A 26,950-nucleotide genomic window follows, 5' to 3' on the forward strand; every position below is an offset into this window, starting at 1 on the left:
ACGGTAACCAAACCGTGCTGCACAGATCCTCTCTGCATACGTGATGCAGAGATTTTTTTTTTCCGAGTTTGTTGCTTGCTTGCTTGAGGCGCAGAGTATTTACAGCGCCCATTTCAACAAAATGTATCGTGACATTTACATGACATCAAAACTTATTCGATGATGAGCAATGGAGCACAGCAAGCTTCTTCATTCAGCAAAAGCAGTGGGGGCACAGAGATTGTCAGTGCTGTAGAGTGAATGTACAAAGTGAAAGTGTTAAATAAGCAGCTGAAAGTGTGCATGGGTATTAGGATCAATGCGCGACCGGAGCACGAGCATGTTGGCATGATGGATCAGGATGTCCACACAAGATGAGATCAGCCAGCATCTCATCACTTACATAGTCTGACTTGTCATCATGTGCGCCATTTGAAGAAGTTGTTTTCTCCACATTTTGAGGTTCAGTAAGAAGTAACAAAACCACTCGTTAGTAGGCTACATTGGGAGGGAGGGGACTGCTGACAAGCTAGATCAACAAACTTAACCAAGGACCATGAACTGGAGGAGTGACAAAACGGAATCGGGAAGCCAAGACTACCATGAAGGCAAATATGATGCCGTGCAATCTCCTATTATATATGTAATTTTTCATGTTTGTGCATGAACTGGTTCGTTTTTGCTGCTACAGAAATACAGAATGTTGACACTAATTCATTTTTTTCAAACCACGGCCATTGCTAGTTTTCCTTCATTTCAAATGCTAGTTTCTGAACACACACACACACAAAAAACAGAGTTGCCAACTGAGGAAATAACCATGTCCACAGATAATTTGGCAAAAAAATCGAAGCTACCAAGTGTAATTCACATCACAAGCTCGAAAAACTGGTAGCCTACAGAGAGAGCATTTGTGATGTCACATCAGTCGCCAAACATCAAACTGTGTCCATTCTCCATGAATACACTTGTGGTAATCCAATGAGCATTTCTTTTGTACGTCATAAGCAGGATAAAGAACACAGACATCTTTGAGCCAGTTGGAAAAGAGTCCGGTCAAGTATGTTTCTCTGATATCTAGACCAACACAAAAAAAAAATCAAAACAATTTTCTAATCGATTAGCATCAAAAGGAAAATTCAAGGTTTTGCAGTGAGGAAGCTGGTAACAAATACTAATATCAATAAGCCTAATTGAAGTCAAACATAAAGTCCCTATAAGCTCATGCATGACTTCAATAAGTAAGCATAAGTTCAAAGAGCTACCTGAATGAAATTATACTGGTTCATTCAGGAAATAGCTTCATGGCATAGTCATGCTTGAATTGAGGACAATGAAGCTTTATGCTTTAAAGCTCAGCTAGATTCTCTGGTTGCCACACACGGAGAAGGCGATCATAAAACGAACAAGTAGCAACAACCGAAGAATTTCCATTCTGCTCCACCTCTTCACTTTTCTGCCAATCTGCACCGTATGCTAAGGACTCATGCTTGCAATATGTTTCCATTACCCTAGCATCTCCAGAACCTACTTTAACAATGGCAAACCCATTGTGCATGCACGCAGTCAATACAACATCTGCAATATTAGGATGATACTTCATCCTCCACACACCACCTCCTAGATTTATCAACTTTTCATTGACAGGTTTTGCCATAAATCTCATGTCCCAAACTCTGAGAAATTCATCATAACTCCCAGTAAGTAGCATGTTCCTCTCCAATGGATTCTGTGCAATACAACAGACGCCCATCTTATGAGACTTTTTGTTTTGAAAAACAATGTTTGGCAGGCTTTCTCTCAAGTCCCAGCAACTGAAACAACAGTCATCTGATCCACTGTACAGCAAGTGTGGCCTTGTACGATCAAAATAACATGTCCAGACTTCGAACTGATGTGCAGTCCACTGTTCTGATATCTCCAGCCGGTCCTCTCTCACTGAAACCACAGACAGTGAACCATCTGACAATCCAACAGACAGAGACTGAGCAGTTTGGTTCCAGTCCACATACAAGCACATTGAAGAAGAAATATCTTCAGCAGAGACATCGGTGAAGACAATGCCTGTGTAATTTAGTGACAGAAAGCACTTAGAGTTAGCCCTGAAGATATGCAATGATACATGTTGGACTACAGATGTGACAAATATAAAGTGTTTAAACTCTTGACTAGAGCTGCATGAGTTAGAACCCACTTCTTGTCAGAGACCAATATAATACCAGTTTTCAAGCACACATGAAGACAAGTTCTGATCCAGGAAAAAACTATTTATAAACATAGCTATGCAAGAGCACAAGATTGCTTTATCACCAATCAACTGGAAGTTACCTTTCTTTTCTATGAGGCAATGACAACTACAGAACTACGAACACAGTTGAAACATTAAGCAACTCATTCCACAACAACAACAACAACAACAACAATAACAAAGCCTTTTAGTCCCAAGCAAGTTGGGGTAGGCTAGAGTTGAAACCCAACATGAGCCCCTAGTCCACATCTAGATTAATCTTCGATGTGACTACTCGAGTCAAACTGTAATCCAAATGCCAACATCTTAAAAAGAACGAATGCATAGCTCCTGAATTGGAAAATGGTGCAAATGTTTCTGCAAGCATCAATCATCATTTAACTTTGAGCTGTCATTGTTATAGCTTACGGCATCTTAGCAAGTGCATACCGCGGCATCTGTCCAACTTTAACGACACAACATTTTTGTAGGGTAAAAAAAAATTAATGCAGAGACAAAACATAAGTAACCTGTGTCCGAGCCGTCCTCCTGCTCCAGGCGCCGGAGCGCGAGGCGGCCGTGGGCGTCGGCCTGCGCGAGCAGCGGCGACTTGGGGCTCCACTTCATATCGAAGATGCCGGCGGTCTCCACAGTATGCAGCAGCTGGAGCCGCCGGGACGCGTCCTCCGAGGCAGCGTCAACGGAGAAGAGGGATATGGTGCCCGCCCGGTCGCACTCCTGCTCCTGCAGCGTGTAGGTGGCGGCGGCCAGCACGTGGCGGAACGGGCGATGCGGGCAGAACTCCACCGCGTCGGCGTTCCCACCGAGGTAGCACGAGCCTAAATCCATCCCCAAACCTATCACCGGCGGCGGCGGCGGCAACAAGAGGAGCACTCCAACCAGAATGTCAGAAATCGTTTGGCAACTCACGCGGCGGGGGCAAAATAGTCAAACCGTTTTCCACGTTTGGCCGTAGCGACGGCAACATATCCTAACCACGATTCGGGGTCGGGAGCAAGCGAACGGACACGATGGTGGCCTTGACCGCGGGGATTTCCGTAGCCGGCGGCGGCGTGTTCAGCCCCGCCGGCCGCCGGCGCGGCCGCGGCCCCGCCGCCTTTCGCTGCTCGTCCTCCTCGGCCGGCGAGCGGCAGGCCCTCTTCAGCCGCATCGCCCCCGTCTACGACCTTGTTCGTACATCACGCCCTCCTCCTAAACCCTCGTTGCTTCTACGAAATTAGTGCTGCAGATAGCAATGCCATGATGTGTTGCTGACGACAGCACGTTCCCGGGTTCCTTGCAGCTGAACGACGTGCTCAGCCTGGGACAGCACCGGACGTGGAAGCGCATATGCGTCTCTTGGTCGAGGTTTGTTGATAAGCAATGTGAATCAAAATGCCCTGTTCTACAATCGGTTGATGCAAAAGTTTGCTCCTATGGAGTTAGAGCGAAGATGGGGGATCGAGTTCTTGATCTCTGTTGCGGGAGCGGGGATTTGGCGTTCGTGCTGTCTCAGAAGGTCGGCTTAGATGGAGAGGTTGGTGTTGGATTCGCTTGTAGTATTCAGACTTCAGATTAGCTAGGCGATTTTGTTTTTCCCCACTGGAAATCTTATCATCATTTGCACCCAACTGAAACAGGTGATGGCTGTCGATTTTTCGAGGCAGCAACTACAGACTGCTGCTGACCGTCAGCAGCAACGCTGGAAGCTGTGTTACAAGAACATCAAGTGAGCATCCTCAATGTGAGGGTTTGCAGAGCAAGAACATCCTGTGATTTCAGTTGAATAGTTTGTGTGCTTTGCTAGCATATGCGCTATGGCGTTATGTGGTTTACCTGCATCTGACACTGGCACTTGCAGATGGATCGAGGGTGATGCACTTGATTTACCATTCGCAGACTGCTACTTCGATGCTGTAACAGTTGGCTACGGATTGCGCAATGTGGTAGATAAATCGAAAGCGATGCGAGAAATATATAGGGTCCTGAAACCAGGTTCGGTACAGGTTAAAATTTGGTTCAAGTTTTGCTTTGTTAGCAATCTGGATAAATTTTCTGAGCTAGGTTTTTACTGGACCACAGGATCAAGAGCCTCTATCCTTGATTTTAACAAGAGTTCATCACTTTTCACGACATCATTACAGGTAAAATGTCAACCAATATTGAGAGTACTATTTGAAGTTGGCGTACACATGAGTCTGACTTGTGTTCAATTTCCCTGGCAAAGACCAATTCTTCATTATTAATGTCATTGTAGCAAAGTCAGACCATCGGCCTGTTCGCTTGCTCGTATACGATCGTGGATTATAAGCTGGAACAGTATTTTTCTCTCACACCAAACCAGCCAGCAGTAAATAATCCACGATCGTTTACGACGAAACGAACAGGCTGCATATGTCTCACTGACCAGATTGATGTTTCCGTTTTCTCTTGGACAGAGTTGGGCGATAGACAATGTTGTGGTTCCTTTAGCTAGTGGCTATGGACTGACTGAAGAATACAAGTACTTGAAAAGCTCCATATCGCAGTATCTAACAGGTATGTGTGTTTATTTCCTTCTCCAAGATCACATCCATGAAAGAGCATGGTATTGTCTGTCATTCTAATGGTAGAGCTACACCTACACTACACATAGAGATACTCATCTCACTATTCTCACTCTTGGACTGATGGGGTACAAATACAACATGACACCATTTGTCTCTCCCTTTTTCATGCTGGACCACGGCATTTGTTTCTCACAAAATTTGCACTTCGCTGTTCTGGTAAATGGAAGTGGTTTGTACCATTTGGTTAGTGACCCTATACCCCACCACGAAATTACATCTAGCTTGTATTTTTCTCTCTTTTCTTTTTAGGAGAAGAATTGGAGAAATTAGCCAAAGAAGCTGGGTTCTGTGCAGCGAAGCACTATGAGCTTGGTGGAGGGCTTATGGGAAACCTAGTAGCAACTCGATGAGTAGAATATAGAAAGGAAACTCGAGTTGTATGATTCCTCTGCATCATTTTAGCTGATTGTATGCCCTCTATGTATCCAAATGTCATGTTTTGCCGATTCCAGATGAAGTTGTGAACAAACGTTGATTCCAGAGGGGCCTGAATGGCTGAATGTCATTGTCTGCTGTTTGAGCCTGTGCTTCTGTAGTGCATCAGCGTTTTGACCACAATCAGATGGACCGAAACGCGGACGCATGCCTGTGCAGATTATACTGGCATGCTGCTCTGCAGCACTGGAGCATTCAAGGTTCTTAATTATGCAATGCCGAGAATGTGGCAATCTCAGCTTTACACTGCATTGCTCATTTGCTCAGAAGTGAATCCTTTTCAGCTTTTCACCTGCTCATTTGCTCAGAACTGAATCATTTTCAGCTTTTCACCGCATTGCTCATTTACTCTGGATTGCTGCAGTCCTCTCCTCTGCCCTCCGGTTCTCCGTTTACTTGGTCCTCATTACGACGGGTGAGATCTGTTCTACTCGGTGCCCATTAGGACGCGGTGAGATCCGTATTGTTCAGCGATGGTCATCTTCATAGCCCCTACCTACTTCTCTGCCATGGTATGGTACACATGTATAACTGTGGCCAACAAACCAACCACCAAAATATACATTGGCAATGAATTCTCGGTACCTTGTACCAAAGTTCAGGATCTCACTACAAAGTGCAATAAGGCCCTGTTTAGTTACAACCCAAAAACCAAAAATTTTCAAGATTCCCCGTTACATCGAATCTTGCGGCACATACATGGAGTACTAAATGTAGACGAAAAAAAAAACTAACTACACAGTTGGCCGAGAAATCGTGAGACGAATCTTTTAAGCCTAAATAGTCCATAATTAGATAATTTTTGTCAAATACAAACGAAAGTGCTACAGTAGCCAAAAGCCAAAAATTTCCGGAACTAAACGCGCCCTAAATTTCTTGAATGAATCGGACGGACTAGATAGTACTACCACTTACTAATTTCAGAAGTTCCTAGCTAGCCCTGCCAAACAATCTGCTTGAACAAATGAAGAAGCTTATTAAGACAATTATATTGAACCCACTCTAAGGCTTAATTCACCTCATATTCTAAACCACAAAAGAACACCAAAGCCTCGTATCCACCAGCCTCATGAACATACAGCAAATCCCTTGGTGTGAACCAACCAATGACGAACTTATACTAGTAGTATCACGCAGTAGCTATGTGTGTCGTAGTAGCTGCCAGTGCCCGGACGGATCGATGTCAGCTAGGGAGAAGGGGAGATTGATGGGATGGAGCGAGGCAACACGCAGGCCGGCCTAGGCCTAGCCCCTGTTGTCCATGGCGAGGATGGTGCTGATGTTCATGGGGCTGATGTGGTCGGTGGAGCCGTGCATGAACTGGCCGACGATGATCCGGTTGGCGCGCTCCGTGGGGTGGAACGCGTCCCAGTACGCGTACACGTCCCGGTTGGGGCACACGTTGGACGCCGGCGTGCACAGCCCGATCCCGTTGTACGGGCCCTGCCCGCAGCACGCCACCTTGGACGTCACGAACCCTGCAATATTCACAGCAGCAGCAGGGTTTTATTATACTCGATCGCGGCCATGCCTGCTACGCTCTCTGATCTGATCTGATCTGATCTGAATTATAAACAACAAACACAGAAGAAAGAAACAGCTAGCACGTAGCCACGTACCGTAGTCCTGCGGGTTGAACATGAAGTCGAAGCTGACCTGGTTGGTGTTGGCGGAGATGAAGACGTCGTCGCCGATGTCGGCGTTGAGCTCGGAGAGCATCTGCACCAGCTGCGGGTTGAAGAGGTCGGCCGCCTCCGTGAGGTCGCGCGCGCACTCGCCGTCGATGCTGTGCATGGCCAGCTCCGCCGGCACGCACCCGATCATCCCCGTGCCCGTCACCACCACGCGCCGCGCCCCGAGCTCGTACAGCCGCTGCATGATGCGCGCGTCCACAGCACACAGCATCAGTTCCATGTTGTCAGGACACGTCGTCACAACGACTCGCAAGCACGTACTGGTCCCTAGTAGGCTTAATCGGCGTGGGCTGGTTTAGGTTGATTGGGGCTGATTTGTTGTGAGAGAAAAACATTATTGGCTAATTGAATAAGCCTGGCTGAAACCAACGAGCGAACGGGACGAATAAAACTGACCACCCACCATTCCACGAGCCCACGACGAAAACACATATGCTGCGTGCACGACGAGGGACGACTGTTCTTGCATGTGGCGAATTGGCTGCCTGGCTGGCGACTGGCGAGAGTTAAATAACACCCAACCACCTAGCCTACGGGTACACCGTACACCAGTGAAACTGTCACGTTATAACAGTCTGATACGCGCTGTACGTGTGTTGTTTCACGTATTGACAGCCTTTAGCCAGCTGAATTTTTACTGCGGGGATCAGGTCGGTGTAGTTGTTCAGTGCGGGCTCGGTACATGGCGTGGCTACTGCTGAGTACTGACCACCAGAGTGCAGAGTGGGAGCAGGTGACACTGTGACAACAGCACACGCATTCACCAGAGGTGCAGAACCAGGGCGGGCGACACATCACACGCGAGACGCCTGCCAATAGGTCGGTAAAAGAAACGTTCATGGCGTATTGTCATTGGACCCATGAATGGATGAATCACCATAAGGTGCTGTTTAGTTCCTTTCATTTTGCAAAAATTTTCAAGATTTCTCGTCACATCGAATCTTTGGACGCAAGCATGAAGTATTAAATATAAATAAAAAATAAAACTAATTACACAGTTTAGACGAAATTCACGAGACGAATCTTTTAAGCCTAATTAGACTATGATTAGACACTAATTGCCAAATAACAACGAGACTATGATTAGACACTAATTGCCAAATAACAACGAAAGTGCTACATTATCATTTCCAAAAAAATTTCGTGAACTAAACAAGGCCTAAATGTGACGGGATATGGATCTGCGGCAGTAAAGGTCTACTCCTTTTCCTTTCAGTTTCAGTGCACCATTGTGGTGTGGGCTGGAATTAATTTGTGGGGCATTTTTGCGTTGCTGGTTAAGGGAGTAGGCCAACGTTTGTTTTGCATTCCTCTACGAAGAGCGCATGCCTTAAGCTTGTACTACAGAAGAGGGCAATGCCATTTTAGCTACTTACTCCTGTATAAGCTTCGTATAGACAAACATATAGATAGGTACAGTATAGTTGTTTAATTGTCCTGCTGAACAGCACTCGAATGAGAGTGAGTCCCATACCGACACTGGGGGCTGCAATTGCAGGTTTGGAGCCTTGCTTCCTAGGGAACATATCAGACTGCCTGCCACTCAAACTGGTCATCAAGGGCTTTGTCACTTCTCATCGGCTGATGCCTGAAACTACTGAAACTCTGTGCAGAAACTGTCTCGTACTACACTTTGGTATGGAGCAACTAGTGGTGAACTATAGGCCATGATGGCCATGCCAGTTACTCGGAGCACGCACAACATACTGCCCAAAATTACACACTAAGCCTGCTACTGTTTTGTGTCCCGTTCCCGGCTTCACGGAATCAAACGCCAACAGTCAGCTAGTTACCGGCCCATATCTTCTTGCTTCTGTTTGAGTCAGTACGCAGCTATTTTTTTTTATATTTCTTTTCCCTTTCCTACGGTTCCAGCATTAATCCTTTCACTCAATTTTGTACCGGAAAGCTTGGGTGATATGTCTATTTGTTCCAGTTCTGCTAAATTATCTCTGATTTTTTCTGGGAATTATATACCTTTGAATAGTTTAGCTTTGAGACTAATTTATGTTTGATGCATGCATGGGCAGCAGGAATTTGAAGAGTAGAGTTGATGGAATTTTACCGTGAGGATTTTCCTGTACTCGGAGATGAGGTAGGGGACGTAGTCTTGGATGGCAAACTGGCGAGACCGGATGGAGAAGGGCACCAGGTAGTAGTTGTTGACGAAGTCGTTCCCGCCGAGCGTGATGAGCACGAGCGCATTGTTGACGACCTGCCTCGCCGCGTCCTCGCCGACGAACTCGGCCAGACTCTGCTGGTAGTCCTGGAAGTTCTGCAGCTGCTGCCCGATCCTGATGATGTTCACCTGTCGATCCACCAAAGACATCCGCGCGCGGTTAGCTAGAAAAGACCGGCCGGTGGCGAGAATGCAGCCGCAACGACGACGACTGACAATTGGCAGCAGGGGACGGCCGGCTCTCGATCGAGTTTGCGTTCTTACGAATTGTATGCCGGTGTCGTTGAGGATGCCGACGCCGGCGGAGGCGAAGTTGGCGCCGACGAGCAGCTGGTCGCCGCGGAGGTCGGGGCTGAGGTACGGCAGCGCGGGCTGGGAGCCGAGGTGCTCGCTGATGATGTCCGGGATGTTGAGCCCGTTGGAGAACCTCCCCGTGGGCATGTGCGTGGGGAAGTCGATCCCGTAGGGCGGCGCGTCGGCGCGCGCCGTGGTCATCAGGTAGTTGTTGTTGCCGTTGTCGACGAGGGAGTCCCCGAACACGAAGAAGGCGCGCGGCGGCGCGGCGGACGCGGACCCGGCCCCGAGGAGCGCCACCGCCACGGGGACGACGAGGAAGGTCACGAGCAGAGCGTCCATCGCGCGCGGAAGGAAAGGGCTTCGCTCGGACGCTCGCTCGCTCGCTCACTCGCACTGATGAGACGAGAGTGAGGTCGAATTGATTGATGATGGAATGGACGCGATGGAGCGGCCAAGTGGCAGAGGCGTGGCGCACGGGGACGGGAAGGTGGCGTGGCGGTGTCCCTCTTATAGACGGAGAGAGAGAAGAGAGGCCGGCGCGAGTTAAAGACGGACGGGGGGGGCAGTTCACAGTTGGGTTAGCAGCGGGCGGGGGACGGACAGGCGGAGCAATTGCATGCTTTGCTTTGCGCTCGCTCCGCCTCCGCGCCCGCCCGCGAGGACCACAGCGACGGACGGCCGGACGGGAGCCCAGGCTAGGCAGGCGTCGCGGTCTCGCTGATCGGATGCACGGTGGGTGGCAGCTAAATGCGTTTCTGTGCTTAAAAAAAAAGCTAAATGCGGCGATTGGCTTTGGTGCGTAGGCAGGCGCGGTGGCCGTGCGTGACATGGCTGATGATGGGGTAGGTTTGCCTCGGATCATGTGCGGCGGTGCAGTGGTACTGCCGCGTACTCCGTACTCAGGAGAGATACTGGAAGGCGGCAAGGTGCCACTGGCGGCGGCAGAGAAGACTCGCTCGGAATCCCCCTTTCCGTATGCGGATGGGTCATGGGTGTCCAGGATTTCCCGAATTCAGACGCAGGGTCGTCTTGTCCTCCCTTGGTTGGGTATCAACGTGAGACTGAGAGCGCGATGGAGACACCATCACACACTCTGCCTAGCTAGATGCCTACGAGAAAATGGTGCAGTTATCGCCTGAGATTTCTGTCATGCTCCTATATACCTAGCTATAAAAGGACCAATCAAAACTATACTAGGTCTTCAAAAAAAAAAGTTCCTCGCTGAGAGACTACAACCATTGTGCATCAATGAAATTGTACCTAGGATTACCGTATCATTAAAATCTATGGCTCCTAATCCTTTCTCACAGGCTTCAACTTGATCCGATGGTCAACGTTATTTAGATCTCCTCCACCTAGGCTTCAATGCACGCCTCACACATCCCGCAGTCGACGGTAAAATAGAAACCAATAGAAGTCAATCAAGACAAATATGGAAGTCAGTCAAGGCAAATAGGAAGGAGGGATCCGTGACTCCGATCAAGTCAATTTCCAGCACATCCCGCAGTCTACGGTAAAATAGAAACCAATAGAAGTCAGTCAAGGCAAATAGGAAGGAGGGATCCGTGATGTAAGAAAAATGGACCCTAGGCCCATTTATTTTGGATTTTGGTGTTTGATGACCAACACAACCAAATTGGACTAATGAATTTGTAAGTATTTGTTTTGTAGTTCAATAGGGTTCAAGACGTGACTTGGACAAAGGCAACGTGATGATCCGAGGATCAACACCACAAGCAAGACCTTAGGAGCACAAAAGAAGACCCAAGATATCAAGCAAAGTCCAAGCACGAAGATAGGAACCAAGCCGTACGTAAGATCATGAAAAAACGAGCTCACAGAAGTGACCAGACGCTGGACCGGACGCTGAAGAAAAGTGACCGGACACTCCGAATAAGTGGCTCGACATCAGCGGCAGCGATCGGACGCTGAACAAGTAAATCAACCGGACGCACCGATGTCACTATTTATCAGTCCGACAACACACTAAGCAAGTGACCGGACGCTGGCGGCAAACCGACCGGACGCAGGATAGCAGCGTCCGATCGAGTACAGAGAGGTTCTAGAGCGGCAAAATTGCGACCGGACGTGTCCGGTGGCAAGTGACCGGATGCTGGCAGCGTCCGATCAGTTGTTTCGCGGCTCCAACGGTCGAGACGACCGGACACATCCGATCAGGACGACTCCAGCGTCCGGTCAGTAGCAGAAAAACGAGATTTCGTCCCCAACGACTACTTTCTCAATGGGGCTTATAAATACAACCCCCAATCGGCCATTTGGGATGTGTGGAGCTAAGAAAGCATATCAAGGGTGTTGCTACATCATTTTAGTGATCTCCATTAGCATAGTGCATAGTGTTTTATTAGGTAATTAGTATAGGTGCTTTGCGAAGTACTTAGGTTAATTAGACCACCGCTTATACGCTTGCTCTAGGTTTAGGCCTAGTGTTTAGTGAGGTTTGCATACCTCTTACCACTCGGTGCTTGCACGCACCATTATTGTACATCGGAGGGGCTTGTAGTCTTACGAGATCACATTAACCAAGTTTGTGGTGTGGCCGCCACCGTGTACCGGAGGGAACAAGGCCCGCGGCGTTTCGGCCGGAAGCTTGATAGTGAAGACGGCGGGGAGCATCCGGGAGAGGCTTGCCGGAAGGCACATCGGAGACCCACTTGCACGTAGGGAAGGCCTGAGGCTATCCACGGAGTTACCCGACCGGGAGCTTGGCCCTTGCGAGGGGCTCCAACGAGGACTAGGGGGAAGCTTACGCGCTTCTGAAAGGTCCTAATATGGCTAGAGGGGGGGTGAATAGCCTATTTAAAAATCTATAAATCAACTAGAGCAATTCAATTAGTATGACAAATAGCGTAATGCAAACTTGCTCTAGCTCTACAAGGGTTGCAAGCCACCTATCCAACAATTCTAGTTGCAATGAATACTTAGGCACACAAACTTGCTATGTAATTACTCACTAAGAGCTCTCAACCTTGCTACTCTAAAGAGCTCAACTAGAGAAATGTAAATAATAAAGCAAGCTCTCAATTCTAATTACACTAAAGAGCTTGTATCAACTAGTTTGCAAGAATGTAAATGAGTGAGTAGAGTGATTGTACCGACGTGTAGGGGATGAACCAATCACAAGATGAATATATAGCCAATCACCGGGAGAATGCCAAAGAAGAGAGACAATCGATTTTCTCCCGAGGTTCACGTGCTTGCCAACACGCTACGTCCCCGTTGTGTCGACCAACACTTGGTGGTTCGGCGGCTAAGAGGTGTTTCACAAACCTCGTCCACATGATTGGACACCGCAAGAACCGACCCACAAGTGAGGTAACTCAATGACACAAGCAATTTACTAGAGTTACCTTTCGGCACTCCGCCGGGGAAGGTACAACTCCCCTTACAATCACCGGAGACGGCCACGAACAATCACCAACTCGTGCCGATCCTCCACCGCTGCTCCAACCGTCTAGGTGGTGGCAACCACCAAGAGAAACAAGCGAAATCCGCAGCGCAACACGAATACCAAGTGCCTCTAGATGCAATCACTCAAGCAATGCACTTGGATTCTCTCCCAATCTCACAATGATGATGGATCAATGATGGAGATGAGTGGGAGGGCTTTGGCTAAACTCACAAGGATGCTATGTCAATGAAAATATGTAAGAGTTATCCCTTGAGCCGGCCATGGGGCTATAAATAGAGCCCCCATCAAATAGAGCCGTTGTACCCCTTCACTGGGCAAAACACGCTCTGACCGGACGCTCCGGTCATACCGACCGGACGCTGGCCCTCAGCGTCCGGTCACCCGATGGACGCCACGCGTCACCAGCTTCAAACACTGTTCGTCAGATTTCAACGGCTACGAAGTTGACCGGACGCTCCGGTAAAACTGACCGGACGTTGGAGCCCCATCGTCCGGTCGTTTCCAGTAAGCTCCCCGAGGCATGTTTTTTCGACCGGACGCGTCCGGTCCACCTTGACCGGACGCAGCCAGCGTCCGGTGCTCAACCCTTAGCCACTGTACAGACCAGTTAGTTTGACCGGACGCATAAACCAGCGTCCGGTGCATCACAGGTCCAGCGTCCGGTGCAACACCGAAACTGGCGACTTCTCTGCCAGCTCGACCGGACGCAGCCCTTCAGCGTCCGGTCGCTGAGTGACCCAGCGTCCGGTCAGTAGACCGACGCCAGCATCATTTCGACCAACTCCATTTCAACTCTAACTACTTCACCCTTACTCAAATGTGCCAACCACCAAGAATTTTGCATCCGGCGCAATAGAAAATAGACATTTCATTTTTCCAAAAGCGCCGAATCCCGCCTCGCAAGCTCGGCGGGAGGGAGAGAGGGACCCAAACCCATCTCAACCCTACAAACACCTTGCGCACATGTGTTAGCCTTTTTTTCACAAATATTTTCAAGGGTGTTAGCACTCCACTAGATCCTAAATGCATATGCAATGAGTTAGAGCATCTAGTGGCACTTTGATAACCGCATTCCGATATGAGTTTCACTCCTCTTAATAGTACGGCTATCTATCCTAAATGTGATCACACTCACTAAGTGTCTTGATCACTAAAACAAAATGGCTCCTACATTTTATACCTTTGCCTTGAGCCTTTTGTTTTTCTCTTTCCTCTTTTCCAAGTTCAAGCATTTGATCGTCACCATGCTATCACCATTGTCATGATCTTCGTCATTGCTTCATCACTTGGAGTAGTGCTACCTATCTCATAATCACTTTGATAAACTAGGTTAGCACTTAGGGTTTCATCAATTAACCAAAACCAAACTAGAGCTTTCAGCTTCTCGATACCTCGGTAAAAATACCGGAGTCGTCGACGGGAGTTTGTATATCTCTACCTTGTTCTTTAGCTTCCGCATTTACATTATTTGTATTACTGCTTTTACGGTAGAGATAGCAACACACTAGCTAAACCGTAGTTGCACATTTAGATAGTTTATCTATTGCATATGTTTTGCTAGGGTTAGAAAAAGAGACCATAGTTTAGAGTTAGATTTTTAAGTTGCCTAATTCACCCCCCCCCCTCTCTTAGGCGTCACGGTCCCCTCCACGTGACTCCGATCAAGGCAATTTCCAGAATTGTCATTATAATGAAAAAATCCACGCCGAGCCCGGCCCCATCTGACGCGCCCCTTCCAAAACTTTCCGTGTCGTTCTGGTATTGCGTTAATAAGGAATGGCGACAGACCTGCCAACATACCCACTCGCATGTTTTCGTCAAGAACACGTGGGGCCTAGTTTGGTGACCCCACGCGTCAGTAGGAGCAGTAGAGCGTCTGCAGCGTGGCTAAACCTGGAAAGGTCTACCCCTTTCTTCTCATAAAATACCAACGGTGGACAAGGAAGCAAAACGGGTCACTTAAAGTCTGGGCCCACAGAGAGGAGATCGTTGAAGAGGTTTAGCACATTTGGTTTTGCCTATTTTTTAAAAAATAAAAGAAATATCCGGTTTCATCCTCCAAAGAGAGGAGTTAGACCACTGTGTTACAAAAGTAACACACTACACGCCCCGACCGAGTTTACAAAATAAACGAACCGACTTGACACATGATTATGAAAATAAAAGGCCATTATGAAATAAAACACGTAAGCTAGAGACAATTAGTTTTGTTCTAATTTTTAGATATATAGCTTTTGCTATGCACATAAATATACATTATGTATATATACATAGTAAAAACTACTTCCTCCATTTCAAATTATAAGTGACTTTGATTTTTTTGGTACATCTAATTTGTTATGTATTTAGATATAATAATATGTCTAGATACATAGCAAAATGGATGAACCAAAAAAGTCAAAGCGACTTATAATTTGTAATGAAGAGAGTTTGTATCTAGAAAAGCTGGAACGACTTACAATTTAAAACAGATGGAGCACTTAAAACTTACTTGATAAATCAGTTGATTATGCCAAGAAGAAATACTTTTTTTCCTTTGTCCAATAATTTTCATTAGTTAGCTTTCTAATACCCGAAAATCATCTGAAGAAAGAAAAATAGGATGTGAGAGAGGGAGAAACCGAGGAATGACCACATAAATATCCATCGCGGTTGCGCACATATATTTACGATTATATCTACTATTTAATTTTAAAAAAGATCAAATACAATTTTTTTCTTTCATTTATTAAAAGTGAATTATAGAGTTACTTTAAGAAGCTATATCTACTTTAAGAAGCTTGGTACGGCATCTTTGATTATTTGGGATGAAGTTTGCATGAAGTGGCCATAAAGATCTCCAAGGCATGTTTAAGGACTTAGGCAGATTGTAAATTATATGGTTAATGCGAGAAATAACTTTATTATGCCTTGTTACGTTTAAGTGTTTCTCGGATTGTATATACATGGTCATATACAATTGTGTGAAAGTTGAACTCTGGAAATAAAAATCGTTGGTTGGTTGTTTTCATATACATCTCTGAAATAAAGCTATAGTGTTAACACGGGCACTATACTAGTAGTAGTATAGAGGCCATCTAAGGAAATGATGCGTTACATCTCTACTATAATTGAAAACTTGAGACTCATTACGGAGGCTTCAACTTACGGCCACCATCCCTAATGGGCTCTCTTCTATTGGGCCTCTCGGCCTTTGTTGAAGCGCTCACGATCATCGCATCTTAAAAGACCTCCGCCCAGAGTCCTCACCTACCCTAGCCGCGGCCACAACAACGGTGCGTCCTCGCCCGCCATACGCACCACCATTACCTCCCGACCCATCGCCCACACGAGCCCTGCCCACCGCCAGCAGCGAACAGCGCGCCACCGGCCTAGAGTCCTCGCACGTATGACATCGAGGAAGCCGCGAACAGCACGACGATGACCTTGACTTCTCGGCTGGCGGCGACCATCAACTCTACAAAAAAGTCCTTGACGACCGCAGCCGCGCCCTACTCGTCGTGGTCCACGCATCGTCGGACCCGTCTCTGTCTAGACGGACGTGCCAATAAGCAAGGTATGGTCCCCACTCTCTCGCCTTCCTGCTGTGCAAAACGGAGGTCCTAAACCTTGATTAATGGTATTGTATGCTGATCGTCATATTCTTTTGGAGTCACAGGCGCGAGAAAATGGAGCATGATCGTGACTTAGTTGACAAACCAGTGGAGGAGCCTGAGGTAGTTGTTAGTCCAAACTTGTTCACACGTGAGGTAGCACCCGAAGAACCAACATCCGTGCCTGTTGACTTAGATGAATTCCATATGTAATCTTTGAACCTGTAGGTTCAATCAATGCTATGATTATTACTTTAGTTTTGCATCATAAAATAAACTATGTTTGATTACTATTTTTTAGTCAGCATGTACTATATTTCATTGTATTTAAACTATGTGTGATTACTACTTTTAGTCTGCTTAGACTATAATATTTCATTTTTACTCATCTTCCAGAATGATAAATTTGGTTTCTAATATTAAATTAATTTATGCTTTACTCATCTGGATACAGAAGATACTAAAAAAGATATAGAGACTGAGACAACAACCAAACCTGTTGGGAATTATCAGATATCTGCAGAGGAGGAATTGCAATCAGCCTCTAACCAAAAGTGGATACACCAGGTGAAATAGATGGATACACAGAATATTTCATCAGCGTAGACTATATTAGTCAGCTTAGACTATCTTTCATTATTAATCATATTCCAAAATCATAAATTTGGTTTCCAAAACTAAAAAAGATATAGAGACTGAGGCAAGAACCGAACCTGTTGGCAATTATCAGATAGTTAAAGAGGAGGAATTGCGATCAACCCCTATCCAAGAAATGGATACACCAGGTGAAATAGATGGATACAGACTATTTGAACGCTCTTTAGACCACAATTATCCACAGTTACAATAATCATTGTTTAATTATTCTTTGCTCATCTAGATACAGAAGACATTAAAAAGTTTATAGAGAGTGATGTAAGAATCGATGCCTCAACCCAACAAATGCAAAACAAAGACGATGCTGATATAATTACTCTCGCTCGTAATTGTGAAGACGATGTTTTGGAGACTAAAACCATAGTGGACACTGATGAGTCCATAGAGCCCACGGATTGGCTACACAGAAATGATAATTATGTTCCAGGAAGTAGAGGGCCATGTACGATCCACACTGATCCATTGCCTACTTCAGGTGAGTAAGATTAGCACAACAACCTCATGCAATTTTTTAATAAAATATATATAAGGCATTTATTTATAGCTATGTTACTATACTTATTTTAAAAATATTTGCAGAAGTACACCTACTAGAGCGGGGCTATACTGATGAAGATGTCCAAACCAAAGACGGATACAAGAAGCGGAAGCGTGCACACGAGGATGACGTACGCAACAATCTCTCAAGCAACTCAAATATCCTCTCATATTTTCTGCCCGTATGGCCCATTGCATACTAAATGTAAAAGAATGACGTATAAAATTGATATTATATATTGCATATGCAGATCATTATAAAAGATGGAAATGAAGTACAATACAAAGATAATGATGTACAAACGCCACGGCTAGAAGCCAATAAAAATCCAATACATGTTCTCAGTGAGATGATGGTGTTGCCTCAGTATAATAAGCCAAAGAAAGCAAACAATGTACAAGTCATGCCTCAAGGTGATTGAAGGGTCGAGATGGCGACTAGAGGGGGGGTGAATAGTCTTTTCTAAAATTAATCGCGTCGGCTAACCGATATAAGTGTAGAACTAAAACAATCGGTCTAGCCAAGACTACACCCCTCTATATATGTTCACTAGCACCTTGCAAAGATACTAATTATGCAACTAAGGTGCCGGGCTAGCTAGAGTTCTCCTAAAACAATTCTAGGAGCAAGGTCACACAAACCTATGCCACTAGTACTTTAAGCAACGAAGGAGCTCCTACACATGCTAGTAAGCAAAAGCATAAAGTTAACTAAGCTCACTAGCAAAGCTCAATAACAAGGCAAGCAATGCCTAATTAGAGAGCGCAAATACTTAGCTACATAAACTAAGCAATGTGACTAACAAGGTTACGAAAACCAAATTAGCCACGCAAGGGAGCTACTTCTATGCTACACAAGCAAGAAGGTAATTAGCAAGCTACACAAGCTATCTAATTACAAGAGCAACTACACAAGCTTAATATGTATAAAAGTAATTGCAAGCTTGTGTAATGGGGATGCTAACCAACGGGAAGAACAAGGTTGACACGATGATTTTTCTCCCGAGGTTCACATGTTTGCCAACACGCTGGTCCCCGTTGTGTCGACCGCTCACTTGATGGTTCGGCAGCTAATTAGCATCACCCGCTAAGCCCGCACGTCGGGCACCGCAAGAACCTAGCCCTTGAGTGAGGGTAGCTCAATGACACGCTTTACTAGAGTTGCTCTTCGCGGCTCCCGCGGGGCGAGCACAGTGCCCCTCACAAGCACTTCTCCGGAGCGCCGCACAAGCTTCTTGCACGCTTCGACGGAGACCACCACCAAGCTGTCTAGGAGGTGGCAACCTCCAAGAGTAACAAGCACTACCGGCTTGCAACTCGATCACTTAGTGCCACTCGATGCAACCTCACGATGCAATCGCACTAGAATCGCTCACTCACACAATTGAATGATCACTATCAAGTATGTATGAGATGGAGGGCTCCCAAGCACTCTCAAGCATGGACACAAAGCCCCCCAAGGTGCTCCTAACCAGCCATGGCCGAAGGCCACTTCTATTTATAGCCCCAAGGGCTAAACTAGCTGTTACCCCTTCACTGGGCAACGGTCGGGCGGACCAGAAGCTCCGGTCGTGTTGACCGGACGCTAGACCTCAGCGTCCGGTCGCCCATAGACGACCACGTGTCCCAGTTCCAACGGTCACTTGACTTGACCAGATGCAGCAGCTTTCAACTGACCGGACGCTGAACCCCCAGCGTCCGGTTGTTTCCAGTAAGGTACCGACCTCGATCGGACGTGTCCGGTCACACTTGATCGGACGTAGCCAACGTCCGGTCACACTCCAGCTTCTGCGTCACCGTACGTCAGCCTAACCGGACGCAGCCAGCCAGCGTCCGGTGCTTTCAGACCCAGCATCCGGTCAGTTGACCGACGCCAACGTCTTCGCGACCAACTCGTTTTTACTTCTAACTTCTTCACCCTTGCCCCAATGAGCTAACCACAAGAATTTGCATCCGGCGCAATAGAAAATAGGCATTCCATTTTCCCAAAAGTGCCGAATCTTTGTAAATGTGCCAACACCACCAAGTGTAAATGCGCCGAATCTTTGTAAATTTGCATCTGACCCAAACTCATCTCAACCCTGCAAACACCACCTCCTTTGTAAATGTGCCAACACCACCAAGTGTACACCATCATGTGTATGTGTGTTAGCATTTTCACAATCATTTCCCAAAGGATGTTAGCCACTCAACTTGCCACGCCACTCGATCCTAGCGACAATGCAAAGTTAGATCACTCGAGTGGCACTAGATGACCGATATGCAAACAAGTTTGCCCCTCTTGATAGTACGGCCATCTATCCTAAACCCGGTCATAAACTTCTCTACACATCTATGACCGGTGAAATGAAATGCCCTAGGTTATACCTTTGCCTTGCGCATTCCATTCCATCTCCTTCAATGTCGATGCAACACATGCACCAACACGATCAACAATGATATGATCCACTTCATATCATCACATGATCATATTGGTTCATCGATCTTGACTCTACTTGCTCTTCACCGTTGCCATCGTCCATCGGCGCCAAGTCTTGCTCAAGCTTCACCGCCACGCGATCCATCACTCCAAAGCCTTCGACTTGCCCTTCACGCTTGCAACCGGTCCATCAAGCCAAGTCTTGTCTTGATCTTCTCCACCTTGATCACATGACTCAATGTCATGTCTCATGTGCATTTAAGCTCCTTCATCATCACATGTGTGAGCTTTGCAACATCTCCAAGCCATTTTCACCTCCATGGCATATGTTGCTCACACACATGTACCTGTGGACTAATCACCTGTGTATCTCACATAAACATAATTAGTCCACCTAAGTTGTCACTCAATTACCAAAACCAAACAAGGACCTTTCAGTGATCCACCATCAATTTAAACCTATATGTCTTTAAATTTGGGAATTAATTAATTATTAATAAAAAATAATATGTCTCTAGATTATGCATGTACGCAACAAGATGTTGAGGTAATTGAATATATGAAAGAAAAAAGTAAAAAGCATCTGCTTGTCAGAATCGATGATTGTTGGGGAGCAAGAGATGACATGGATTGTCTTTTTCTTGGGAATGAGCAATCAATGGCGCGGTAAGCATGTTTAACACTTGCTTTAGCATTAACTAATGTCCATGGGAAAGATCTGCCAATCTTGAAATGACAAAATAAAAACTTGTAGGTCATGAGTCTTTATATCCAATTGATGCGGCACAAAGAACACCTACTCATAGAGAAGGTGGAGATGTTTACTTGGAGAATACGTGGTTCTCTCAATTACTACAACAAGAGGGAGAGGAAGATGAGATGAAAAAGAGCTGGATAAAAGAGGACATGGTTGAAACAAGGGTACAAAATTATTTAAATGCTGATATGGTAAGATTTCACATATGCTAATTTTATACCCTTTTCAAATGTAAGGAAATAGTTTAGATAAATGTCTATTACCGTAGGTCTTCCTTCCTATCAACATTACAAATTTTCACTGGTACCTGGTGGTCGTGAATGCAAATGAAGGTGAAATACATGTTTTGGATTCCTTCGGACAAAATATGACAGATTGGAAAGATCTCAGATATACGGTATGGCTTAACAATTGATATACAAACTTCTTTAAAATTCTTCATTATCTCTTTCTTAGTTAACCTTGGTGTTTTGGTCATTCCAGTTAATAGGAATGGAAAGACTAATAAAGCATGCACTGAAATCTAAACTACTAAACCAAACTAAATGGCTACATGGTATCGAAGTGTCATCTTGGGAGATTAAACATAAGATTATTGAACAAATGCAAAAAGATTGGTAAACTATCTTTCCATTTCGTGTATATACAATTGCACAACCAACAACAATACCTCTAAAACTCATATTTTATTCATTTTTTGGAATATATGCTCAGTTGTAGTTGTGGATTATGGCTGATTAATTATATGAAATATTGGACTGGAACTGCTTTATCTGACCATGTCACCCAGGTAATTCTATAAGAGTTTATTTCTAAACATAATCATTTCTTTTGGATTGGTTAATATATATCAGAACTTGCTCAAATTTCCAGGAAGATATAAGTAACTTCAGGTTCAAACTACCTGCGATCTTGTATAACTCCCCGTTAAATGAAGCAAGAGGGTTACCGGATCATGGGCAGCAGTTAGAGACCCACAATGAGCTAGATGGTGATGTCACAGAGCTCGATGAGCTGGATATAATAATGTCGGGTGAAATTAAGTTGACACGTGCAATAAAGTGGAAAAGTAGGGAACAAATATTGGCCGCAATATGCACAAACATCCAATTCATCGCTGTGGGAGATATACCCCCGGGTACCACAAGATGGTACATGGGCCGCACCATCCGAGGTGGCCCGGCCCGTAAGATCAAGGCGTGCACATCAAGATTACAAGTTGTACTAGATATTGTAATAGTACCAAATTGGATACTTTACTTGTAACCTTGTCTCTTTGGAGTATATAAGGAGAGGCAGGGGTCCCCCTCAGGGACAGATCATACAATATACATCTCAATACAATACACCAAAGACACAGGACATAGGGTATTACGTCGATCAGACGGCCCGAACCTGTCTAAATCGTTGTCTCTGCGCCTTGTGTCACCATCTGGTTCCTGATCACACGCATCCTACCGATAATCTACCACCACGGGCACCCCCCTCGGTGGACTGCCGACCATATTTCGTCGACAGTGGCGCGCCAGGTAGGGGTCCCCTTTAGGGGTTGTGCGCGCTGATCCTCCGGTGAACCAGATGGACCTCAAGTTCAACATGACGTTGTCCACAGGATCGTTCTTCGGTTTTGCACGGAAACTTCTTCGTCATCATCTACGGTGATTCGGCTACCTGCAGAGCATCAGGGGCCAGTGCAACCGCCTTGACCTGCTCGGAAGGCACCTGGTCAAATCGTCGAGTTAGATTCCAGTGTCCAACTTCTGCTGAGTCCACACCGGCTCCGGCACGTGGGCAGTCTACCCTGACCGGCTCTGACTCTCCGAGAGAAAGCCTACGATCACCGTGCGGGACTCGGGCACGATGGGCAGCCTGTCTGCGACACACGATCAGATCCGTGGCTCCGAGAAACTCCTGCCGATCAGATCCAATCTCATCATCATGCCTAGGCACTTGAACATGGTCCATTCAGGCTCATGCATGATCGACGGGCATGCAAGCAAATAAGGAAGGTGTAACGTGTACATCTATATGGAAGCCAACAACTCCGTCCGTTATGGAGTCGACCGAAACTCCAGATAGCAAGCTAGCCAAGAGTCATGCATATACGCGTATACGTCTACAAAAAAGCATACATGCAAGCCATCTGATCGGGCAGAAGAGGTCAAGACGACTTGTCTATTTGCCGAAAAAGCTAACAAGATACGTAGCATGTATACATGTATATACATCTGCACGGATGCAAGCCAATAGCAACGCATGGAGGTCTACGCACAAGCAAATAGAGGAGTATGTGTGCATCTACAAGCCCATATATGCGTTGGGAGCGGATCCACTTGCTTGCATGTCGTGCTAAGGCATCCATCAGAGGCATCCATACAATACTAATACGTACAATGAAATACGTCCAAGTCCAAATACATGGAGCCATCCGAATCAAGTTGTTAACTGAGCCGCACGAGCTACCAAAAGAAGCGTCTGAGCCGTTTAAATTAGCCACGTCGAGACATCAAGAGAGCCGTCCAAGCCGTACGCAAGCCACGCCAAGCCGCGGAGTGAGCCACTGAGCGAGCCACACCGAGCTCCGGCCACGTCGACCGCGACCACGTCGACTACGTCCCGAGCAGCTCCGCCGAGCTCCTACCACGTTGACCGCGACCACGTTGACCTCGTCCCGAGCAGCTTCGCCGAGCTCCAACCACATCGACCACCAGACCACGTCGCAATGATGATCACCGCGAAGAACGGCGCTACGACAATCGTGACCATAGTCATGGCGACAGGCCGAAAAGCTCGAGGACTGGACAACTTCATCGCAACCAACCAGATGTCTATCAAAGATAAGTACACTTCTAATATTTATATTTAATATAATTTTCATTACGACGTTTCTCCACAACGTCCTTGTCATGATTATTCTTCAAATAACGTTTGTCCATGTATACAATCTAACATACAACTATACTTAATGCAAATCCTCGACCAGTCATGTTGACGCTCGATGCCTACAGAGACGGCCCTGTCTCCGGCTCCTCCCTACACGTGCACGAGCGTCTGCCCTCTGCGTTATGGGTGGTCGGCAGCGGCTCCTTAGCGACGCCTTGTTCTTCCTACACGTGCATGGGCTCCGCGCCCCACGTTATGGTTCACGGGCTAGCTAGGGCTGGAGACTCAGCTACATACTAACTGGTCGGGCGGTTTATGTTAAGTGTAAACACAAACTTTACATTAACACTGATGTTTACAAAGCACCAACTGCTTTATCACATCATGCTCATTTGCAAATGACTACTAAGCGTCATACGCTATTTCTTCACCGCTGATTCTTCTCCATAATTTATTATTTTGTACATCATGTACTACCATTCTACATATTTATATTGCAGGAATTTCGAGCTATGCTCGGGGACTTCGTCGCTCGCTCCTCGACATGTGCTCGGGGACTGCCCCGATCACTCTCCGACCACGGCTCGGGGACTTCGTCGCTCGCTCCTCGACCTGTGCTCGGGGACTGCCTCGATCACTCTCCGACCATAGCTCGGGGACTTCGTCGCTCGCTCCTCGACCTGTGCTCGGGGACTCTCTCGATCACTCTCCGACCACGGCTCGGGGACTTCGTCGCTCGCTCCTTGACCTATGCTCGGGGACTGCTTCGATCACTCTCCGACCATGGCTCGGGGACTTCGTCGCTCGCTCCTCGACCTACGCTCGGGGACTGCCTCGACCACTCTCCGACCACAGCTCGGGGACTTCGTCGCTCGCTCCTCGACCTGTGCTCGGGGACTGTCTCGATCACTCTCCGACCACGGCTCTGGAACTTCCTCGCTCGCTCCTCGACCTATGCTCGGTGACTGCCTCGACCACTCTCCGACCACGGCTCGGGGACTTTGCGTCTCGACTACATGTGACTGGCAACTCGCATACAGTTGGGATATTTTTTCTCACTTGGACCTTGCTATAAGGCTCATACCTCGCCTTCCAGCAAGCTCGGGGACTACATCGGTATGATGCACCTGCCGGTGCATCTCGTATCGCCTGTACGACGATTGGATTCTCAACTTAACTGGGAATTCTTTTTAGACCCTAGCACCACGTGCCTACGTCACCTACTACCAGGCTCGGGGACTAAGTGGGCACACTTCACCTTGCGGTGAATGTGTTTGTTTTTCGACCTCTACGCCTCTGATGATCAAGGACGATCAAGGACGCTACGCTTCAAGACGCACTTACATTTCTTTTCAGAAATACAAGTGGGCACACTTTTCAGGACGAAAATCTTTTTCTTTCTTCTTAAGAGCACCATACATTCTTCGGACAACCTACTTCTTCGGCGATAACGGTGGTCGAAGATGTCAAGAACTTAAGCCTCACTGTTCGAAGAAGGTTGAAACGACGTGTCGCATCAGAATACATGGCGCTCGGGGACTAGCTGTGGGGGATATACCCCCGGGTACCACAAGATGGTACATGGGCCACACCATCCGAGGTGGCCCGGCCCGTAAGATCAATGCGTGCACATCAAGATTACAAGTTGTACTAGATATTGTAATAGTACCAAATTGGATACTTTACTTGTAACCTTGTCTCTTCGGAGTATATAAGGAGAGGCAGGGGTCCCCCTCAGGGACAGATCATACAATATACATCTCAATACAATACACCAAAGACACAGGACGTAGGGTATTACGTCGATCAGACGGCCCGAACCTGTCTAAATCGTTGTCTCTGCGCCTTGTGTCACCATCTGGTTCCTGATCACACGCATCCTACCGATAATCTACCACCACGGGCACCCCCCTCGGTGGACTGCCGACCATATTTCGTCGACAATCGCCAGCGACAAAACTTTACTTCAGTAAGTCATTCTATAGTAAATTGTTTTGTTCTAATTTAGATATTTCAGTTATCCGTTCTAGAATTCATACAAAAAGTAATTTGTGGATTAACCTTGTTTTATAGCAAAGAGTGGGTACGAAGTACATGACCGTACCTAATTTCTTTGAATCTTGTCAAGATTAAAAATATTTTAGATGAGGATCTAGAGATGGATCATGAATGCTTAAATATGGCTATTCGGATGGCTGCGTGCAACCAACATATGGTTGGTAAGAAACAAAAATTCCACTTTATGGACCTCAAGTTTGCTGTAAGTTGATATATAAATTTATTGTTTATCAAAGACTTACAATAATTGTATAATTAATTAAAATATATTTTTGCACAATCCTCAGGAAATAACTGGGTTCAGACGAGATCCATGATGTTGTGGCAGAATTGACAACGAATACCGTGGGAAATTGAGAAAAGTACTTGAGTGTTGGCCGGACATGGATTACAAAATTAAAGATTGTAACAACGTAAGTTATGTTATGTGTACTACTGTACAAAATTAATTTATTTTGTTTAGCACTTATATTCTCTATGTTTGTTTTTAGATTCTACTACCATATTATCAAAGCGGACTGTACATTTTATTTATAATGGACATGGAAAACAAAACCGTGCACATTATGGACCCCCTTCAAGATGGTTCATGTTTCAAGGGTTATGATCAAACAATGGCTTATATACCTACGTTTCACACAATGGCTAGAATGTTCAGTCTCGCTATGGCGCTATCAAATTCTAAGTGGAACGGCAATATTTATGTATGGAAGAAAGAATACCCTACATGTGTAACAAAGGTTACACATAATAAATACTGGTAACCAGTTGTAATATATTTCACCTGTTATATCACAAAAAATTATTTCATTTATTTACATCAAATAAACAACTGATCTTGTCCAGGAAGCAGGGAGGCTTTCTTGTATACAATTTCATGAAGTTCTGGGACGGCGAAAGATTGCCACCGATCAACAATGTAAGCATATATAGTCTCTAGCTATATATTGTACACTACATAGAAAAACAGTAACTTATTGTTAATCTATATACCATACACAGCTCTCAACTTCATTGAGGATGGAATTCTTGGCAGACGTTTTGGCGAGTCGTGCAAACGAATGTTCCGACAACATCCCTGAATATCTTCAAGAGATGATTAAGGAGTTAGGCAAAATGTAACTTAGATGGTCATAATATTAGAAAATTATACGTAGACTCAAGTACAATTGTTTTTACATTAGACTATGCAAAAA

At 46.1% G+C, this 26,950-nt stretch overlaps 3 protein-coding genes and 1 pseudogene across 5 annotated transcripts; 2 read left to right on the top strand and 2 right to left on the bottom strand.

The window, feature by feature from the left end:
* Positions 1–368: 368 nt before the first annotated feature.
* On the bottom strand, positions 369–3,171 carry LOC136493320 (uncharacterized). Of its 3 annotated transcripts, none has more exons than XR_010768342.1 (3): positions 2,737–3,171; positions 1,245–2,043; positions 369–427 (listed from the first exon to the last, which is right to left on the bottom strand). XR_010768342.1 is itself a non-coding variant. In XM_066489391.1 (2 exons), the coding sequence occupies exons 1-2, from the start codon at positions 3,053–3,055 to the stop codon at positions 1,328–1,330; spliced, it is 1,035 nt and encodes a 344-aa protein (XP_066345488.1). In that variant the 5' UTR covers positions 3,056–3,171; the 3' UTR covers positions 1,063–1,327. The 3 variants fall into 3 exon arrangements, 1 of the variants encoding a protein (XP_066345488.1); XR_010768341.1 differs by lacking the exon at positions 369–427 and adding an exon at positions 643–1,056; XM_066489391.1 differs by lacking the exon at positions 369–427 and having other exon boundaries at positions 1,063–2,043.
* Positions 3,112–5,398, top strand: LOC136493321 (2-phytyl-1,4-beta-naphthoquinone methyltransferase, chloroplastic-like). Its single transcript, XM_066489392.1, has 8 exons — positions 3,112–3,396; positions 3,510–3,574; positions 3,653–3,743; positions 3,847–3,935; positions 4,068–4,201; positions 4,289–4,350; positions 4,645–4,744; positions 5,065–5,398. The coding sequence occupies exons 1-8, from the start codon at positions 3,238–3,240 to the stop codon at positions 5,163–5,165; spliced, it is 801 nt and encodes a 266-aa protein (XP_066345489.1). The 5' UTR covers positions 3,112–3,237; the 3' UTR covers positions 5,166–5,398.
* A 607-nt stretch (positions 5,399–6,005) lies between these two features.
* LOC136493322 (GDSL esterase/lipase LTL1-like) lies at positions 6,006–9,908 on the bottom strand. The gene is made up of 4 exons (XM_066489394.1): positions 9,388–9,908; positions 9,010–9,252; positions 6,870–7,122; positions 6,006–6,728 (listed from the first exon to the last, which is right to left on the bottom strand). The coding sequence occupies exons 1-4, from the start codon at positions 9,757–9,759 to the stop codon at positions 6,496–6,498; spliced, it is 1,101 nt and encodes a 366-aa protein (XP_066345491.1). The 5' UTR covers positions 9,760–9,908; the 3' UTR covers positions 6,006–6,495.
* An 11,009-nt stretch (positions 9,909–20,917) lies between these two features.
* Positions 20,918–26,927, top strand: LOC136492121 (uncharacterized; annotated as a pseudogene).
* The last annotated feature ends 23 nt before the right edge of the window (positions 26,928–26,950 follow it).

The sequence above is a fragment of the Miscanthus floridulus genome, chromosome 11 (assembly GCF_019320115.1).
Source record: "Miscanthus floridulus cultivar M001 chromosome 11, ASM1932011v1, whole genome shotgun sequence".
NCBI classification, from domain to species: Eukaryota; Viridiplantae; Streptophyta; class Magnoliopsida; order Poales; family Poaceae; genus Miscanthus; species Miscanthus floridulus.

What these genes read in the sequence shown, in the direction of transcription:
- LOC136493320 (XM_066489391.1), bottom strand. Translation starts at nt 3,055, where the DNA reads ATGGATTTAGGCTCGTGCTACCTCGGTGGGAACGCCGACGCGGTGGAG. An exon ending in GGAGGACGGCTCGGACACAG is followed by an intron (nt 2,044 to 2,736) that starts GTTACTTATGTT and finishes TAAATTACACAG; the next exon opens with GCATTGTCTTCACCGATGTC.
- LOC136493321 (XM_066489392.1), top strand. Translation starts at nt 3,238, where the DNA reads ATGGTGGCCTTGACCGCGGGGATTTCCGTAGCCGGCGGCGGCGTGTTC. An exon ending in TCGCCCCCGTCTACGACCTT is followed by an intron (nt 3,397 to 3,509) that starts GTTCGTACATCA and finishes GGTTCCTTGCAG; the next exon opens with CTGAACGACGTGCTCAGCCT. An exon ending in AGGTCGGCTTAGATGGAGAG is followed by an intron (nt 3,744 to 3,846) that starts GTTGGTGTTGGA and finishes CAACTGAAACAG; the next exon opens with GTGATGGCTGTCGATTTTTC.
- LOC136493322 (XM_066489394.1), bottom strand. Translation starts at nt 9,759, where the DNA reads ATGGACGCTCTGCTCGTGACCTTCCTCGTCGTCCCCGTGGCGGTGGCG. An exon ending in AGTACAGGAAAATCCTCACG is followed by an intron (nt 7,123 to 9,009) that starts GTAAAATTCCAT and finishes CGCATCATGCAG; the next exon opens with CGGCTGTACGAGCTCGGGGC. An exon ending in GTTCAACCCGCAGGACTACG is followed by an intron (nt 6,729 to 6,869) that starts GTACGTGGCTAC and finishes TGAATATTGCAG; the next exon opens with GGTTCGTGACGTCCAAGGTG.